This window comes from Trichosurus vulpecula, chromosome 3, assembly GCF_011100635.1.
Source record: "Trichosurus vulpecula isolate mTriVul1 chromosome 3, mTriVul1.pri, whole genome shotgun sequence".
Taxonomy (NCBI): domain Eukaryota; kingdom Metazoa; phylum Chordata; class Mammalia; order Diprotodontia; family Phalangeridae; genus Trichosurus; species Trichosurus vulpecula.
In genome coordinates, this window is record NC_050575.1 from 123,842,109 (window position 1) to 123,862,490 (window position 20,382).

At 37.0% G+C, this 20,382-nt stretch overlaps 1 protein-coding gene across 1 annotated transcript in view; it reads left to right on the plus strand.

Moving 5' to 3' along the window:
* Positions 1-20,382, plus strand: part of CNTRL (centriolin) — a 90,223-nt gene that overhangs the window by 10,810 nt on the left and 59,031 nt on the right. The window contains exons 4-11 of the mRNA XM_036750283.1: positions 402-532; positions 1,810-1,951; positions 8,085-8,271; positions 9,088-9,281; positions 11,392-11,448; positions 14,733-14,852; positions 15,395-15,620; positions 20,239-20,348. Of these exons, the coding sequence (XP_036606178.1) occupies positions 402-532; positions 1,810-1,951; positions 8,085-8,271; positions 9,088-9,281; positions 11,392-11,448; positions 14,733-14,852; positions 15,395-15,620; positions 20,239-20,348 (1,167 nt within the window). The remainder of the gene's footprint in view (positions 1-401; positions 533-1,809; positions 1,952-8,084; positions 8,272-9,087; positions 9,282-11,391; positions 11,449-14,732; positions 14,853-15,394; positions 15,621-20,238; positions 20,349-20,382) is intronic.

Below are 20,382 nucleotides of genomic sequence, written 5' to 3' on the forward strand. Positions count from 1 at the left end.
CTGCATGCAAAGCACTGTGGAGAAGTACAAATATTGTCTTGGGATCTCTTATAGGTTAATAGATCGTTAGATTAGAAATATGTTAGTGATGTAGCCTCATTTTTCACATGAAAAAAATCAAACTCTAGAGAGGTTGTTAAATTGACTTTCCAAGGTCAAATACCCAGTTAACAGTAAGGTCTAGTACTAGAAATCAAGGATCCATTGCTTCTTCCAGAATATCACTTATTTTTTCCCTGATTACAGATTGTAGATCATATTTTTTTTGTAATTTTTCATTGTATTTTTTATTTAGAATATATATATATTATCATTTTTTGCCAAAAATTATTTAAGATGGGTTTTGTATTATATCAGAGCATTTGTTTACATAATGTAGTAATTAATTTGTTCTCATCTAGTACATAGAAAACCTGGAAAAGTGCAATAAACTTGAAGTACTGAATCTCAGCTACAATCTAATTGGGAAGATTGAGAAATTAGATAAGCATTTAAAATTACGTGAACTGAATTTGTCATATAATAAAATCAGGTAAGCAGATTTTAAAAAATCATTTCAACCAATAATTATTAGTACCTATTAATACAAGTCAATTTATTTTAGTAGAGTGGTACAATATCTATACTAGAGCTATTCAGGTTATCTGAAAGAGTCCATCGATATTAAGAAAAAAAGGAATTTGTACCCAGTTCAGTAATGGAATCTGGCCCTACACAGATCATAGCATTTCAGAGTAGTAATAGAACTTAATTAGAAGTCACCCTGAGAAGTGATCATCTAACCTCTATTTGAATACTTCCAGTGATGGAGATTACCTCCTAAGGCAATGATCTCATGATCTCATGATCCAGAGATTGCCTCATAAGGCAATCCATTTTATTGCTATACAGCTCTAATTCTTAAGGAGTTTTTCTTTATTATTGACTAAATAATGCTCTCTCAGACTTCCAGATATTAGGATCATAGATTTAGAGGTGGAAGGGACCTTAGAGGCCACCTAGTCCATCTCCTCCCCCCATTTTACAAGATGAGATATTGATGCCCAGAGAGGTAGAGTGACTTGTCCTAGGTCACACAGTAGAAAAGCCAGCAGTTGAACTCAGTCTTGTGACTTCAAATCCAACACTCTTTCCGCTTCACCACCTCTAAATGAGAAAATGTTTGAAAAGTGCTTAGTATAGTGCCTAAGCACATGTAAGTGCTTAAAAAATGCTTATTCCCTTCCCTCCCCTCCCCTCTAATACCCAACTAAATCTTCCTACTTCTTCAGCCATTGATTCTTTGACATAGTTTTTTTCTTTTCTCAACTTGATTGTCCTCGTTTGGAGTCACTTCAACTTGCTTGTTATTTATATGTTGTCTGCCCTTTTGGAATGTGAGCTAGATTGATTATCAGTGTCCCTCTTAAATATGATAAATAGAATACTAATTTCACTAGGTAAACAGAATGTGACAGGTAAGTGTCAGCAGCTTGGTTTCACTTAATATGTTTTGTATTCTTTGTTTCTCAGTTCATCTTATATAAAATGACAAGAGACCCTCAAGTCCTAGCTCTACCACTAAGTAGGTGTAGAACTCTGGATAAGTCATTAAATCCCTCTGAGCCTCAATTTTCTTATCTGTAAAATGAGGGAGTTAGATTAGATTATCTCCAAGGTCCCTTTTTATTGCAACATTGCATGATTCTGTGATTCTATTTAAAGTCACCCAAATGGAGGACAAGGAATTTTGTTCATATGATGATGTGATATAAATTGCTGAATAATACTACTTATTCTTATCATGTCTAATTTAACCTTCATTTCCAGGAAAATTGAAGGTCTAGAACATATGCAGAATCTTCAAAAGCTGAATCTTGCAGGAAATGAAATTGATCATATTCCATTATGGTTTGGGAAGAAGTTAAGATCCTTGAGGATCCTCAATCTGAAAGGCAACAAAATATCTTCAGTAAGTAATTTGAACTGTGGTGGTGATGGTGGTGGTGGTGGTGGTGATGGTGGTGGTGGTGGTGGTGGTGGTGGTTTGTTTGTTTGTTTTTGCCAAACAATGCTTCATTGTCTCAAAAATTGAAACTGAAGCATTTTGTCATTGAAATTTGAAACGTTGTTTTTTACTTCATTCACATTTAGGGCTGAGTTCAGGTAAATGGCATGCAGCCATACCAGGATGGGTCACAATGGTTTTTTTGATAAAGCCAAGCACAGCATAGGAAGGTATGGACAGATGAACAGCATTTCAGTCAGGAATAGTGTCAGTAGGTTTTCCTCACTTGCCCCTATCATCCTATGGAGCATCTGCAGGGTAGTAGTCTAGAAGAGCGGTGCAGTCTATGGTCAAAGGCACAGAACTGCTAGGAGCCTGGAATTGCATAGGGCTTTCAGACAAAAGGCCTTCTATGGCAGTTGACACCTCACCAGTAGTTTAATGGGGTCAGGGAACATGGACGAGTAGCAGAAGGAGTGGGTCTCTAGAGGTTAACCAGGAAGTCCTATTCAGAATGAGGAATATGAAATTATAACTGTGCTGCATTAGCAAATTCATGGAAGTGGTTCAGCAGCAGGTTCTAACTAGAATTGAATGCTGTGAAGCTTTAAGCATACTGGTATTGTATGACAGAAGCCAGGTATTGTCCTCCTGTCCTGGGCCATCTCAGCATAAGCTTTACTATCCAGGAACCAATAGACCAACAAATGGCTGAGGTAGTGTTTATTCGATATAGGTAAGGACGCATGGATTAACATTAATTTTATGATGTTTAAGATGAGAATTAGGGCAGTTGATTGAAAAGGTCTCTGAGTCACCTGAAGTGCCTGGACTAGGAGAACAAATCCCATGGCTGTCTGTATCTCCTCAGCCTTTAAGAACTAGGTAATCTATTTTTCAATCATCTCCAGGGATCATTGTACTTCTCCACTGGTATTTTACCAAAAAGTAATAGGACTGTTGACTAGGGCACAGATGCCTCCTTCACTAACTAGCAGATGATTTAGAGCAGGGCTTCTTAAATTTTTTCCGTTTACTTTTGACCCCTATTGGCACTTCTTAAACTGTGAGTTGTGACCTCGTATGGGGTTGTAACCCACAGTTTAAGAAGTGCTGATATAGAAGAGTGCATTTGTCTAAAACCATCAGTGCCAAGGAATTAAAATTTCTTTCCTGAGCACCTTTGACCTTACCCTTTTCGGTGGCTATAAGGGCTATAGTGGCTCAAAAATTCTAGATAATATGTTCTACCTCATAAGCTCCTATCCGTGGTAGGAAAACCATGACAAATCAGTGGAACCCAGTATCTCAAACACCCCATGGAAAGTTATCCCTAGGGACCCTGAATGAGACAGTGAAGTAGGGATTCAGAGGGCCCTTGTGTATGCTAAATGGCCTAGCCATTGCACCAGGGATACAGTCCTTGTTGAGAAATGAAGTTAAATAGAAAGTTAAATAGTTAAATAGAAGTTAAATAGAAAAGTTAAGTTAAATAGAGTGAAGTTAAATAGAAAACCTTGGATCTGTCCATCAGATGTTCCTGGGCCTGGGCAGCACACCCAGAAGGCTATGAGGTTCCCACCTGAATCATTCTCCTGAGTCAGTCTCACTGGTTTATTCTAGTTTTTTCATGTTGTCCCCTGGAATATTATAATCCTTTATGCTGTCCTCATGGTAATATGAGATATGATAATCAGGTAAGTCAAGGGAGCAACTGTCAAGAGAAAGAGCAGGAAGCAGATGATGGCCACTTGTTCCAGTCTGTAGGGAATCAGAAGCAGAAAAAGAGATTAAAGACAAGGCTTATGGATCCCCATTCCTATTGCCCCTCCCCCACCCCTTATTCCTTATTTGTCCCTAATATTCAGGGCTGGATGGCTAATTTGTAATCTCATCTCCTTTCATTATTCACGTGGTATTGCCTGTCCTTGAGTCACTATTGCCAAAGAGACCCACCTGTCAGTCTCTTCAGCTTTCTACCATATTTCTCTGCCCTCTCCTACCCACTCTTGTGTGAGGGCAGAAGAAAAAGCACAAGGTCTGAGATACTAGTTACATGTTCTCCTTTGGTTCCCCTGTTGCAGAATGGGAAGCTTGGGGAAAGATTAACTGGGAGAGAAAATACTTTGGACACCTGCCCTATAAGAATGACCATAATAAGGGTTCAGGGTGTCTAGGTTGGTAACAACTTCATTCTTTTGAACTCGTTATCACATTGATCAGAGTTCTAAAATATTTCAGATTTGTTTTTCTCTATAATGTTATGTATAAGTTATGTAATGTATAAATTAATGTAATGTAATTAATGTAATGTGTAAATTATTCTACTGGTTCTCAATCCATTCTGTATCAGTTCATAAAAGTGTTCCTACTTTCTTCCGAAATTGTCCATTTCATCATTTCTTATCACACAATGTATTCCATTACATTCATATGCTGTAGTTGTTTAGCTGTTCCCCAGTAGAATACCCCCTGAGTTTCTAGTTTTGGGTTACTGTGAAAATACTTTTTGTGCATAGAGAGCCTTTTTTTCTTTCTTGGATTTCTTTGGGGTATAGGCCTGGTAGTGGTGCAGTTGAGTCAAAGGGCATGTACAGTTTGATCACTTTCTGGGCATAGTTCCAAATTGTTTTCCAGGAAGGCCAAACCAATTGATAGCTCTACCAGCTGTGCACTCATATACCTGTTTTCCCAGAGCCCCTCTAACACTTAGAATTTTCCTCTTTTTTTAATCTTTACCAGTCTAATAGGTGTGAGATAGAACCTCAAAATTGTTTTAATCTGCATTTCTCTAATATTATTTATTTAGAGAGTTTTTATATAATTGTTGATAGTTTACATTTCTTCCTTAGAGAACCTGTTCATATCCTCTGACTATCTAGTGAGGAATGGCTCCTAGTCCTATAAATTTGAATTGGTTCCTTATGTATCTTATAAATGAGACTTTTATCAGAAAAATTTATTGCAAAGGGTTTGTTTATTTATCTGCTTCCCCTCTAATTTTTACTATGTTAGATTTATTTGTGTGAAACTTAAATTCTCTGTAATCAAAGATATCCATTTTATCTTTTTTTTAGTAATAAATTTATTTTTTATTTTTAGTTTATAACAGTGCCACAAGTTTCTGGGTTTGTCAAACATTATACTACTGTGTTTGTTTCTGAACGTTGTGTACCTAATTTGTTCCATTGATTGGCTTTTTCTTTCTTTTAAATATATTCAGTTAATATTTTATTTTTCCCCATTACATGTAAAAACAATTTTTAACATTTGTTTTTATAAAGTTTTGAGTTACAAATTCTCTCCTTTCCTCCCTTCCCTCCCCCCTCATTGAGAAGGCAAACAGTCTAATATAGGCTATATATGTGTAGTCATACAAAATATATTTCCTCTGTTGGTCATGTTGTGAAAGAAAACAGACAAAAATAAGAAAGAAAGAAAGTTTAAAAAAAAGTATGCTTCAATCTTCATTCAGACTCCATTAGTTCTTTCTCTGGAAAGGGGCAGCATTTTTCATCATGTCCTTCTGAACTGTCTTGAATCGTTGTATTGCTGAGAATAAGTCATTCACAGTTGATCATTGTATAATGTTGCTGTTACTGTGTATAATGTTCTCCTGGTTCTGCTCATTTCACTTTGCATCAATTCACTTAAGTCTTTCCCGGTTTTTCTGAGAGCATCCTGCTTGTCATTTCTTATGTCTTATAATAGTATAACACAATTTTTTCAGCCATTCCACAGTTGATGGGCAATCCCCTTCAATTTCTAATTCTTTGCCACCACTGAAAGAGCTACTATAAATATTTGTGTACATATAAGCTCTTTTCCTTTTTGGTTTTTTGTTTCTTTGAGATACAGACCTAGTAGTGGTATTGCTAGGTCAAAGGGTATGCATAGTCTTATAGCCCTTTGGGCATAGTTCCAAATTGCTCCCTCAAGTGGTTGAATCACTTCACAGCTTTACCAGCAGTGCACCACTGTCTCAGCTTTCCCATATCCCCTCCACCATTTGTCATTTTCCTTTTCTGTCATATTAGCCAATCCAACAGGTATGGGTTGGTACCTCAGAATTATTTTAATTTTCGTTTCTCTAATGAATAATGATTTAGAACATTTTTTCATATGACTATAAGTAGGTTTGATTATTTCATCTGAAAACTGCCTGTTTTTATCCTTTGGCCATTTATTAACTGGGGAATGGCTCTTATTTTTTATAAATTTGACTCAGTTTTCTATATATTTGAGAAATAAGTTGACCTCTCTTTTTAAACAACTATCAAATCATTTTCCTGATTATTACTTTGTAGTACAATTTGAGATCTGCTATAGATAAACTGCTTCACGCTTTTTTTCATTATTTTACTTTTGAGATTCTTGACCTTTTGTTTCTACATATGAATTTTGGGTTTTTTTCTAGCTCCATAAAATATTATTTTGTGAGTTTGGTATATAATTTAATCAGTAAATTAATTTAGGTAGTATTATAATTTTTACTCTATTAGTTTGACCTACCCTGTTTCTCTAATTATTTAGGTCCTCTGTTTCTACAAAGAGAGTTTTATAGTTAGATTCACATAGCTCTAGGGGATCTTGAAAGATACATTCCCAAGAATTTTGCAGATTCTGTAGTCATTTTAATGGGGTTTCTCTTTTTATCTCTTCTTACTGGTTGCTGTTGGTTAATATGGGAATAGTAATGAAGCTTTTAGAAAAATGTTATAATAAATGTTCTTTTTCATAATAAATGATATCACTCTCTATTCTTATTGTTTAATTTTTATAAAGATCTTATATTTGTATGGCACATTATGCTTTTTCAGAATACTGTCACATCCATTATGTTATATGGTCCTCATAAATCTCCTGTGACAGAAGTATTGGGCAGGGATCATTATTCCTGTTTTGCAAGTGAGAAAGCAGACACAGAGAATGTATGTGACATACTCTAGATGCCACAGTTTGTGTTGGAGCTAGCACTAGTCCAATCTCCTCACTCCTAGGCCATTCTCTTTCTAATATACTAAAGCCATTTCTATACTGAATCATAAAATATCCAATTATTCAAGTGTCTAAGGACCCTTAAAACACAGAATGGAACACAGAATGTTAGAACATAGAATATAACAGTAACGCAATTACAGAGTTCAAAAGAATTTATAGCTAACATTTACATAACACTTACTGTGTGCCAGGCACCATAATACTTTGCAAATATTATCTCATTTGATCCTCACAACAACCCTGAGAGTTAGGTACTATTATTATCCTCATTTTACAGTTGAGGAAACTGAGGCAGACAATGGCTAAGTGACTTGCCCAGGGCTAGTAAGTGTTTGAGGCTGGATTTGAACTCAGGATTTCCTGACTGCAGGCCTGGTGCTACCCTGTACCTGAAGATAAACACCTTTGATAACACCTCAACAAGAGGTGGACCTCTGCTGGAGCATATGTCCTCATGCGTTCTACTATAGACCACCCTCGAGGTTAGCACCTACTCCTTGATGAATTTAAGAACCTTTGGGTCTAGCCATGCAGCTATACTGTCTTATAGCACACACCTATCTCCATCGTATTCAAAGGGACAGCACAAGAAACGGCATTAGTCAAATGCTTTGCTAAAATCTAGGTATGTCATTCTTTTGCTTTTTCTAATTTAATAACTTTTTAAAAATGAAGTTAGTCTGTCATCCGTTCAGTAAAAGGAAGTATGGCTTCATCAAGATCACATTTTCTCTTTCTAAATATTCACAAAGCTTCTCTTTAATAATACATCAAAATTTAGTTGAGAGAATATAGTGTTATAACTGAAAGGGACTTTGGGTGTCATCTAGTTCAATCTCCTTGTCTTACAAATATGGGAACTGAGGCTCAAACTACCTGAGAATCAGGAGCCTGTGGTTCTAGCATTTGGCCTTGTGACTAATTCATTTTGTGATCTTGCAAAGTTGCTTAATTTCTCTTGGCTTTAGTTTCCCAGAGGTAAAGAGTTTGGTAAGTCCCTGATGTGTAAAGAAATATTGCCTCTTATTTTTTGGTTTTTTGTTGCATTTTATTTAAGCTTTTCATAGAACTCTAATAATTATGTGTCTTTTTTCAGCTCCAGGAAGTAAGCAAGTTGAAGTCACTCAATGATTTAACTTCTCTGGTTCTGGAAGGCAATCCAGTAGTAGAACTTCCTCATTACCACCTATATACCATTTTCCACCTCAGATCTCTGGAAAGTTTGGAAGATCAGCCAGTGACAAGTCGGGACAGGCAGGAATCTTTTGATAGATTTGATTTAGGTAAGGTTACGGAATTTCTAAGTCAAAGTCTAAGCTTCTGAAAAAAAATTCAGAACGCACTTTTCAAAAAACATGTTTTATTATGAGTTTCCTAATAATAAATAATTTGCATAGAAAAATATTATCATGTTTGGAGGCTACTGTGGTAGAAGAAAGATGGCACTAGATTTGCAGTTGAAAGATCTGAGTTCAATGCCTGACTCTGCCACTTACTCAGCTCTGTGTGTGACCTTGGACAAATACATCACTCTACCCTTCTGAATCTTAATCATGGAACTAAAATCCTTTTGCTACTCACTTCATAGTAACTTCGTTAGGATCAAATGAGATAATATGAATAAAGTGCTTTGTAACTGTAAAGCTCTAAAAATACATGAGATTTTGCTTGTTATTTTGCATTGTAAAGCTAGTCTTTCAAAATACTGCACAGGATCAAATTTTTAATAGAATTATTACCACATTTTTAAAAATCTTTTTACATATGTCTTTAAGACATAGGTGGTCATCATTGTTGTTGTAGTCGTAATAATAATGATAGCTCATATTTCAGAAAGGCTTTAAAGTTTCCCCAGTGCTTCCTTCTATACCCTCTGTTAGGACAAATAGTATGGTTACTCTGCCTATTTTACTTCAGAGTAAACATGGCCTCTGAGAGGGGAGGAGATCTGCTCAAGTCATCTTGCTAATAAGTGGCAAAGTCACAGTACATTCAACACTGATCTTGGAACTTTAAGTCCAGGGCTTTTCCCCTACATCATGCTTCATCTCAAGAAGATCAGGGAGAAATGAGAATGACAGTTTTATTTTTGTTGACAGAAGAGATAGAACGACTAGAAAGAGACTTGGAAAAGAAGACAAAAGAAGCAGAAGAGCTAAAGAACAAACAGGCCCAATTCTTGGAAGAAATGAAAAAGCAGAATGAGATAAACCGATCTTTGAAAGAGGAAATTGCCCAGCACAAACACAGCTACAAGGAGCTTCAGAGTGACCTCAGCACCAAGAGCGAGCTGGTATGTGGCTTCTGACCCTTTGTTGTCATGTTCAGTGTGCTTTCTTTCTGGGTCTTAGGCCTCTGTAATAGGGCTTGGGCAGTAGCCCTTTGGCAGGTGTATCTCACGTTAGGCTCTTTGTGTTGTATGGTATTCTCAGTAAGAATGTGTGGCTTTTGTAGCATTTGTCACAAAGTCATGGACCTTAGATCTTTCCTACCTGCCATGGATGAAGTTGGAGTAAAGATGCCACATTCACTCACAGACCAGACATTGATGAAGTATCTACTCACACTGTACTAAGTGAGCTACTGTAATAGCAATGTTGCTAGCCGCTACTGTGGTTGTGAAAGACCAATGACACCAACACACAGGAGGGCTGCTAACAAAGCTTCTTTGATCTACTTTGCTAAGGAAAGCAACTTTAAGGGGTTAACATTCTCAGTTTAATTAGACATACATATATCATGCACTTAGTTCAGGGGGAAAAGTCAGCACCCTGAACTTGAGAGAAAACACAAACAGAAATTACAAACCAGTCTACCCACAGCAATACGTACAGAGAAGCACCAACATCTGGGGTTTCAAAGCCAGGGGGGTGGCTTCAATGGCTTGCCCAGAGTCTTGTCACTCTTTCAATGAGTATAGCCCCAAAAGTCAAACACTAACCTTCCAGTACGTACACGCTTGTTCAGGACCTTGAGGGCTAGGGCCAACTTGGCATTTAGGGTGTGGGAAATCACTAACACCAGGGTGTGGGAAAGTTCTTCAGTCACTAGTACCATCATATACATTGTTTCCAACCAATGACTCCCTTTGCCGTAGTGCTGAGAAACACCCCAAAACAAAAAGGGGTCCACTTTACCTGACTCATTAAAGGCATTTGATAGCCTTAGCATCCCAAAAGAGAAGAACAGCAGAAAAGTCCTTCCCTGATTACTATTACAGCCACAGATGGGAAACACAGCGACAATGAAGACAGACATCCTGCTGTTGTGACCTTGTGGTCTAACTGGAGGGTTGTAATACATAGGAAAACATGCAACGACCATTCAGTGGCCATAAGATAGAACAGATTATGTAAGAGAATAAAACAGGACAGAATGCTGTGAGCCTGGAGGCAGCAAAGATCAGTTCTAACTTGAGGAGCAGGGCAGACTTCTTGTGGGTGTTGACATTTAAGTTAGGTCTTAAAGGATGGGGTAAGCATCACATACCATTAACTGTTCTGCTTTACCAGTTCAAACTTGGCAGGTAGCGCTTAATATGCATAATTTCTTGCTCTGTTAACACCTGGACCTCCCTCTAGTTACTAGGGCAGCTAGTTTGTGCAGTGGATAGAGCACTGGGCTGGAGTCAGGAATATTAGAGTTCAAATCTGGCCTCAGACACGTACATGCTAGGTTTGTGACCCTGGAGAAGTCACTTAACCTTCATTTGAGTCAGTATCCTCATCAATAAAATGGGGATGATAATAGCACCCACCACCCAGGATGGCTGTGAGGATCAGATGAGATAATAATTACAAATTGCTCAGCACAGTTCCTGGCTCACAGTAAGCACTAAATAAATGTTAAATGTCACCATCATCATCATCATCATCATCATCATCATCATGATTATTATTCTTCCTTTGCATTCAGCTTACATCTGAATAGGAAAATCACTTGAAACACAGATACTTAAACCGTGTCCTTTTGGTCTCTTCTGCCTTTACTGCAGTAATCCGCTTGAGAAATAATCTTTTTATTAGGGCCTTGGACTAAGCTACAGGGAAGTGTTGACTTTGGGAAAGTGAGCAGAGTGCAGTGGAGAAACCTGGCATCTTCCTAGTTTATTTGTCAGATTGTCACAGTATTTGTCAGGTCCCTTCATATGAATTTTGTTTGGAAATAATTAGTCTAAACAGGATCTGATGACAAGAGTACTGGTGTTAGAGTTAACATGTATGGGTTCTTATTGCAGCTTTGTGCCTCATAGCTTTCTCTGTGACCTTGGACAGGTCACTTGCCTTTCTGGGTCTCAGTTTTCTCATCTGTAAAATGAGGGAGTTATGTTCAGTGATCTCTAAGAACCCTTTCAACTCATGAACTTTTATGACATAACTCTGTTTACTTCTTTGTTCCTTTAGCTGGTATCTTGGTTTCTGGCAGATCATTTTCTACTGATTCTGTCTTCCTCATTACAGGTAGTTTCTCTTGATTGAAATGCTTACCACGTGGAATTTGTTTGCATGATAATTGATATTAAATCACTTGCTTACATATTATGTTCTGCTTGCCTGCTTTTTGTGGAATTGTTTATATGTTTTGAAATGAACGTGCGCTTTGAAGTAACATGGCATGGTAGAAAGAGTTCTTTACTTGTAGCCAGAGCACCTAGGTTCAAATTCTCCCTGTGTGACATTGGGTAAGTCACTTAACTTCTCTCTATAGTCTTGTCTATAAAATGAGAGGATTGGACTTAATGATCTCCAAGGTTCCCATAACCTCTAATTCCCATGATACTGGGTTAAGGGGGAGATGTGAGGCAGTTAATTTGATCTACTTCAATATATTAAATACAGTCAACTCATGATTATTCTAGGAGCTGATAATTCACTTCACCTAAATTTTAGGCTATGTAGTTCTCCTTGAAGCCTGTCAATATGGTACAGTGAAAACAGCACACATTTGAGAGTCAAAAGAATTGTTACTGAATTTAGCATGTCACTTCTCTTCTCTGAAAAAAAGGGCATAGCTATGCCCTTCATAGTCTTCGGAAGAGATGCTTTTCAAATCAGTGTGGTGTCATCTATAAATGTAATAAGGACATCATCTATGCCACAGGTGTGAGTACCAGTTACTGGGGCTCACTACTAGAGATGTCCTTTCAACTTGACATTGAACCATGAATGACTTTGTTTGGTTTTGGCCTTTCAACCATTCTGTAAACCAACTAACTACTGTTGCCTAGTCCACATATTTCCATCTTTTCCACAAAATACTTTGTCAAATCAAAGCAAATTATATACACAGCCCTACCCTGATCTCCCATTTAGCTGCCCTATGCAAAAAAGAAATGATGGTAGCCTAAAGCTACCTGTTATTGATGAATATAATGCTTCTTTTTCTAAATGTTCACCAACTGTCTCTAAGTTGATTCAACAAGCTCAAGCACTTTAATTAATCAGTAAACACTTAACAAGCCTATAATGTATGCCAGGTACTGTGCTAAGTTCTAGGGATACACAAAGTGACAAAAGACAGTCCCTGCCATCGAGGAGCTCACAGTCTAATGGAGGAGACAACAAATAAATATATAAAAACAACCTATATTTAGGATACATAAGAAATAATTAATCAAGGGAAGGCACTAGAGTTCAGAGGGGTTAGGAAAGGTTTCCTGTAGAAAATGGGATTTTAGTTGGGACTTAAAGGAAGACAAGGAAGCCATTGTGCTTCCAGACAGTGTGCTCAGCGCTAAGACACAAATAAAGGCAAAAAACAGTCTGTGCCCTAAAGGAGGTCACATTCTAATGAGTAAAACAACGTGCAAATGACTAGGTACATGTGAGAGATACAGAGAGTAAATTGGAGGTAATCTCAGATTCTATATTCTAGAATTTTGCCAGGAATTAAATTTAAACTCACTGGCTTATAGTTTGCAGATCTCATTGAGATAACACTTGCCTTTCTCAGATTCTGTTCACTTGTCTCCATTCTCCATGACCTTTCAGAGGTAACTATTGACAGCTCAATGATGACATCTGCCAGTTTTTCCAGCACCCTGAGATGTCATTTCTCTGGACTTGAAGACTTGAACTCTTCCAAGGCAGCCAGGTGCTTTCTTGCTATCTTCCTACTTATCTCTGGTGTGAACTCTCTATTAGCACTTTTTTCTCTGCCCTTCCCAGTCTCTCAAGATCATCCTTGGAAAAGAAAACAGAAGCAAAAGTTTAGCTATTCTTCCTTCTTCCATCATTTGTTATCGTCTTCTCATTCCTCCTTTGACTCCTGTTTTCTCCAACTTAGCTTCAAAAATCCTCTTTTATTTGTCCTTAGCTTTTCTCATCAGCCTCAGGCTCATTCTGAGCATTAGCTCTCCTGTGATTCCATTCTGTTGTTGTGCAACAGATACATCACTGGTTCATCTGGTAAACGAGAGTGTCACAACTCTCTTCTCAAAGAAGTTATTGGTTTATCTGTGGCCATGTTATCTAGGATATTTGTAAGACTCTTGGCAAGTCATTTTTCCTCTCTGGGTACACTTCACAGAAGGTTGGAATCGTAAGGATCAAATGAGATAATTAATGTAAAGCCTCATTGCTATAGATAATCAAGAGATGACTGTATTCTACATTACATATGACTACATGTCACTATGCACATCACATACTGTTTAATTTGTTGATTTCCAGTGTTTCCTGTAGTACCATTTTGGGGACTTGTGTGGGAATATGCATGTATTATTATTTTTTAAAATAGCTTTTAGAACTTTCAAGCATGTTTTTTCTCTTTTTGCTATCCAACTTCCTTCAGAAATGAGCCCCCAAAGCACATAATAGATCTTTGGAATCTATTCAGATAGCTGAAATGTCTCAAAATACAGTGGAAATACTTTACAAAACTGTCATGAATCATTGTGATATTACTTTCTTTTCAGTGAGCTCACATCAGGAAATGTGGCATAATGGGAAGACAATTAGAGTTGAATCAGGAACCCTGAGTTTGAGTGTTGGATCCACCACTTACTGTCAGCATTGGGCAGTGTGTAACAGTCCCTCTATGAACCTCAGTTGCATCATCTGTAGAGTTGGGATACAGATACTTGTCCTCATTACTTCATAGGGCTGTTGTAAGGGAACTACTTTGTTAACTGCCAAAGTTTATAAAATTGTAAGCTAACATTATGACCCATATCTTGATGAGACTTAATTCTAAATGCTTGATATCTAAGCTCTCGCTAGCCATAATCCAACAGAAATGGGATCAGTTCCTTTTTTTCTTATATCACTGCCTTTAATGAGAATTAAAGAAGATAAAAATCATTTAATTCTATTACATGTATTTTTATTATCAGAGAAGAATGAGGATCAGTATATGATTACCTGGTTAGTCACTTTTTAAGAAATAATGGATAGAATTTTTTAGTGCTTGGCTAGGTGAAAAGTTATGATTGTAGAACTCAGTACAACATACTAATAAACATTCCAATTTAAGACTGAAATATATCACCATTCCCAAGATCTTTTATATGTGATCTCTTGTGAAATGGTAGCCTTGGTATATTCTTATTTGTTGACAATTTAGTATTAATTGTCATGATCTTTTACTGTTTGTGTGTGTGTGTGTGTGTGTGTGTGTGTGTGTGTGTGTGTGTGTGTGTGTGTTTACTCCCATTACTTGCTTTTTTGAAAAAAAAAAAACCATTGGAGCTGGTTGCTAATTTACTGATTCCGTATTTTGCTTTATACCCAAATTGGAATAATAGTTAAAACAGAAGACTATGGAACTCACTCGTGCTTGCCAAAAACAATATGAACTAGAACAAGAATTGGCTTTTTATAAAATTGATGCCAAGTTTGAGCCACTAAATTATTATCCACCAGAGGTAAGTCATTTAGCAACTTTTTGTGTTTTTGTGAATCAGTCAAATGTGTATTAAACCAGGGTACAAACGTTTTTATTCAGCATTGTTCTGATTTCTCACTTTGAGTAAGTCATTAAACTTCTTTAGGCCTCAAGAGCCTCACCTATAAAATGATAAATTAACCAGGCCTTATAAATAGAAGTTGAACTTGACGATCTCTGAAGTCCCTTCCAGCTCTCACATTCTGTGTTTTAAGGGCCTGTTCAGCTCTGATATTCTATGTTCTAAGGTCCCTTTCAGCTTTAAAATTCTGTTCTGTGTTTTTAAATTTTATGTTCTGAAAGCTCTTCCATTTCCCATATTTAGTGCTGTGATATCTTACCAGTTCCTACCAGTGCTAATATTTGGTATTTTATAAATTTTAAAAATTCAATTTATGAATTTTACAAATTCACGGAATGTTACTATTCTCTTTAACTCAGTAATAAAATGATGTTTGATTGATTTGAATTTCTTTATGAAGTCACATACTGCATAATAATATGATAAATTTACTTTTGCAGTACACTGAAATTTATGATGTCCCAGGTGAAAGTCCTTATATTGGAAAATCCAGATATAAAAGAAATATGTACACCACTGAAGGTTATATTGGTGATAATGCCCAGCCAATACAGATTCAAAAAATGGAACTTTATAAAGAAGAACTTGTAAATGAACAAGTCCCAGGGAAACATGCTGAAACATTGGATTTACACCTAAAAGATAAAGAAAACAAAATAAAAGCAGGTAAATCTGTGTTTTTACTCCTGCCCTTTAAAAACACAAAAAGGTAATTCAGTCTAATTTTGTTTTGTTTCTTACTTCTTTAATCACCTAAACGTTGATTCTTTGCTTTCATTTACTCATTGTAGTAACAAGGCAGTAATCACGACGTCAATGATAATTGTGCAAATGCCTGTGTAGTTCTGTATCGCAAAATATAATAGACTCCATGTAGAAGGGAGAAGAAGTAAAATATTTATTCAGACACCAGAGAACCAAATCCCAAAACTAATAAGTCCAGTCCATCAAAGTAGCAAAGAATTCAATGCACAGTATCACAGCAGAGAACGACTCCATCCCAAAGCCATCTGCCCCTCTGCTGGGGCCTTCCCACAAACACACTCCCAGCACAGCTAGCACGCCTCCTCTCTCTCCTTCAGCTCTAACTGCTCTGAGATTTCCCGCTCTACCCTATATGACTTAGGCTTCCTGTGACATAAGCAGGTCACATGGGCCTATTTAAATTTACATTACCAATACACTCATTCAACAAACAAGTACAAAAAATTAAGTGGTTGCATGTAGGAAAATGTGCTAGGCAGTGGGGATGACACAGAGATGCTCTCCCTGCCATCAATGAGTTTATAATCTAATAGGTAAAGTGAGATATTCATAAATAATACTCTGCATCCTCTATGGATTTTTGTTCTTCCCTTCATTTTCATAGATCACAACCTCCCCCCCTCCGTCATGTTTTATATTCCAGTGTATGTCATTCACACAAATGCATATACAGATAGGGAAAGTGCTGTAAAGTATCAGAGGAAGACAGAATCAGCTGTAGCTGGGGAAATCAAAAAAGTCTTCTTGGAAAAGGTGGAATTTGACTGGGCATTGAAGAATAAGCAGAATTTCAGTAGTTAGAGATGTGGGAGCATATTCCAGTCATATGGAATAGTGTAAACAAATGCTGTAAGGTGGAAGAGAGTGAGTGATATGTTTGGAGAATAGCAATTAGTCACACTTGACTGGAGTGTAGAGGGGGCAAATATTGTGAGATAGAAAGTTCAGTTGGGGCCTTTGGTACCAGGATAAAGAGATTTTATCTTGTAGCCAGTGAAGGTTTTGAGCAGAGGTGTAGCATAATCAGAGCTGTGCTTTAGGGAAGTTTATCAAATGGTTTGTGCTGGGCAGATTAAGGAGAAAAAATATTTGTGTTGTTTTGAAAGTATAGTGGATTTCAAGATATTAGTACTTTAGACATAGTATGCAGGCTTCATTACAAAGTACTCTCCTTTTTCACAGAGTTGGTTATGTTACTAGAGATAAAGTCATGCTTTTGCTTGTACTAGTGGTGTCAGACTCAAATAGAAACAGGGGCCACTAAATCAAACATAAGGATCCCTGCATGCTATATATTGATTTAGAAAGCCACATATTAACATCTGTTTTATTATATTTTATGTGTTTTGTTCAATGTTTCCCAGTTACATTTTAATATGGTTCTGGTCTCACTTGGCCATGTTGTGGGATGCATGTTTGGCATGTCTGGCTTACACCATTCCTTATGCCTAGAGCACTTCCCCTATCATCATGGTGTGTTGAAATCCTACCCATTCTTTCAGGCCCTACTCAAATTCTTACTCCTTCAAGAAATTTTCCAAGGTCTGTCTCCAATCCACGTAAGTAATGGCCATTCCCATTCTAATAAACAATGACCTAGTAAGTAATGACCGCTGCTCTCCTCGGCCTCAATTATTACATATCTTTTAGTTTTGCCTCTACTATGCACTTTTATTTTGTTGATATTTGTGTATAGGTTGTCTCATATCAAATGTTTATTCTGCAAGAACTAGAACTGTATCTTACCTCTCTTTCTATATTTTCTAGTGCTTAATGCATTGATATGTAGTAGATTATATAAATGCTTACAGAATTGATTTAATTAAATTGAAGCTATATTTCTAATTCTAGGGAACTAACTTTGCATTAATTCATATAAAAATATTATTCATTGTTTTAACACATATTATAAAATAATTCATCTGAGAAATGAATGTTTCATTTTAATTTTTAAAAATTTTTTTATTTAATTTATTTAATATATTTAGTTTTCAGCATTGATTTTCACAAGAGTTTGAATTACAAATTTTCTCCCCATTTCTACCCTCCCGCCCACTCCAAGGTGGCATATATTCTGGTTGCCTCGTTCCCCAGTCAGCCCTCCCTTCTGTCTCCCCACTCCCCTCCCATCCTCCTTTCCCTTCTTCTCTTGTAGTGCAAGATAAATTTCTACGCCCCATTGCCTGTGTATCTTACTTCCTAGTTGCATGCAAAAACTTTTTTTTTGTTTTTAAACGTCTGTTTTTAAAACTTTGAGTTCCAAATTCTCTCCCCTCTTCCCTCCCTGCCCACCCTCCCTAAGAAGGCAAGCAATTCAACATAGGCCACATGCGTATCATTATGTAAAACCCTTCCACGATACTCATGTTGTGAAAGATTAACTATGTTTTGCTCCTTCCTAACCTATCCCCCTTTATTGAATTTTCTCCCTTGACCCTGTTCCTTTTTGAAAGTGTTTCTTTTTGATTACCTCCTTCCCCTGTCTGCTCTCCCTTCTATCGTCCCCCCATTTTTATCTTCTTCCTCCTTCTTTCCTGTGGGGTAAGATATCCAACTGAGTGTGTGTGGTATTCCCTCCTCAGGTCAAATCTGATGAGAGCAAGATTTACTCATTCCTCCTTACCTGCCCGCTCTTCCCTTCCTGCAGAACCGCTTTTCCTTGCCACTTTTGTGCAAGATAATTTACCCCATTCTATCTCTCCCTTTCTCCCTCTCTCAATATATTCCTGTCTTATCCCTTAATTTGATTTTATTTTTTTAGATATCATCCCTTCATCTTCAACTCACCCTGTGCCCTCTGTCTCTCTCTATATATACATATGTGTGTGTGTGTGTGTGTATATATATATATATATACCTACATATATACATACATAGACACACACATATGTATATATATATATACGTACACACACACACACATATATATGTGTATGTGTGTGTGTATATATATATATATATGCATATTTCTTTCAGCTACTATGATACTGAGGTCTCATGAATCATATACACTCAGCTTTCCATGTAGGAATGTAAACAAAACTGTTCAACTTTAGCAAGTCCCTTATAAGATTTCTCTTTCTTGTTTACCTTTTCGTGCTTCTCTTGATTCTTGTGTTTGAAAGTCAGATTTTCTATTCAGCTCTGGTCTTTTCACTGAGAAAGCTTGAAAGTCCTCTATTTTGTTGAAAGTTCAATATTTTGCCTTGGAGCATGATACTCAGTTTTTCTGGTTAGGTGATTCTTGGTTTTAATCCTAGCTCCATTGACCTCCAGAATATCGTATTCCAAGAGTGAGATGACAGATCCAGTCTCTAACACTATTCCTATGTTGATGATATCAATTTAATTGACATTTTCAAAAAAGCAAATAGTGGTTGAGATCATTTTGTTTTATTGATTTGGGGGAGTTTGCTGATTTTGTTTTGTGATTACTTTTTGTATATTAATGTACTCAGTTCTTTTCTATGTAAGTTCTTTTTTTCTTTTCCATTCTTGATAATATGTTCAAAAATAATAATTTTCCTCTGAAAACTGAAAAAAACCCAAAACATAAAGGGATGCTTGTTAACAATAAAAGTGGTAGTCCCAGAAGGCACTATGGATGGAGAAGACAGGAGGAGATAGCAAAGGTATAGATGGATAGGAAGGAGGAAACAAGGAACCAAAGTAGAAGAAAGTGGTTTTCTCTAATTATAAGTAAAAGTCAGCTCTGGAGAGGAGCAAGAAACAGTTTGCCCAGCCATTGGACAGTAGTGTATCACATGCTTCCCAGTAACAAGGGGAGCTAGGCCCCAAATAAGATGTGGATTTAGTTATTGCCCCCCCCACATTGGGAACAGTGGCACTGTGTTCAGTGGTACTGATCTAGGCAGGGTGGCCTATTGGCCAGTGGTGAAAAGCTGTTTATGGAGACCTGAAGGGATATATTTTTTCCCCTTCCTTATTAGATGGGATAGCCCTGCCCCAGGCCCCAACCTGATGCTGAGAGAGGTCAAGATATGATATAGTAGAAAAAATCAGGAGAACTGAGTTCATGTCCTGGTTCTAACAGTTACTTAGCTATGCAACCTTGTGCAAGTTACTTAATTGTTCTAGCTTCAGTTTCCTTTTCTGTAAAATGTAACTGATGACACTGGTACTGCCTGTATCACACAGGGTCATTGTAGAGAAAGGTCTTTATAAACCATAAAGTGCTATATAAATATGAATTAATATTAGGGTTTAGGCCTAGTTCTGGCAATTAGGTGCGGGACTTGAGGAAACTTTCTGTGAGTCTCTCTTTGTTCCCCTGTAAAACAAGGGAATCAGGCTCCATAATTTTCTCTAATGGCCCTTCTAGTTGTGTGATCCTGAGTTCCTAGAGCAAGATGAAAAGTTACTTTGTTTCTTATATGTTTTGTGGTTAAATCTTTTCCACCTGAACAAGAGTTTAGTAGGGGGGAAAGAGGGAGTTAAGTCACAAAGGGACAGTATTTGATAGCATATATGCTCCATTTTTTCTTTGCTTCCTTTGCAGCCCAAGCCCAATTGAAAGAACTGCATAATGAAATGGCAAAGGCAGAGCAGAACATTTTAAAAGCAACAGAAGAATTTAAACAACTGGAAGAAGCCATAAAATTGAAAAAAGTATGTAAGAGCCAAACAAAAATGCAAAAAAAAA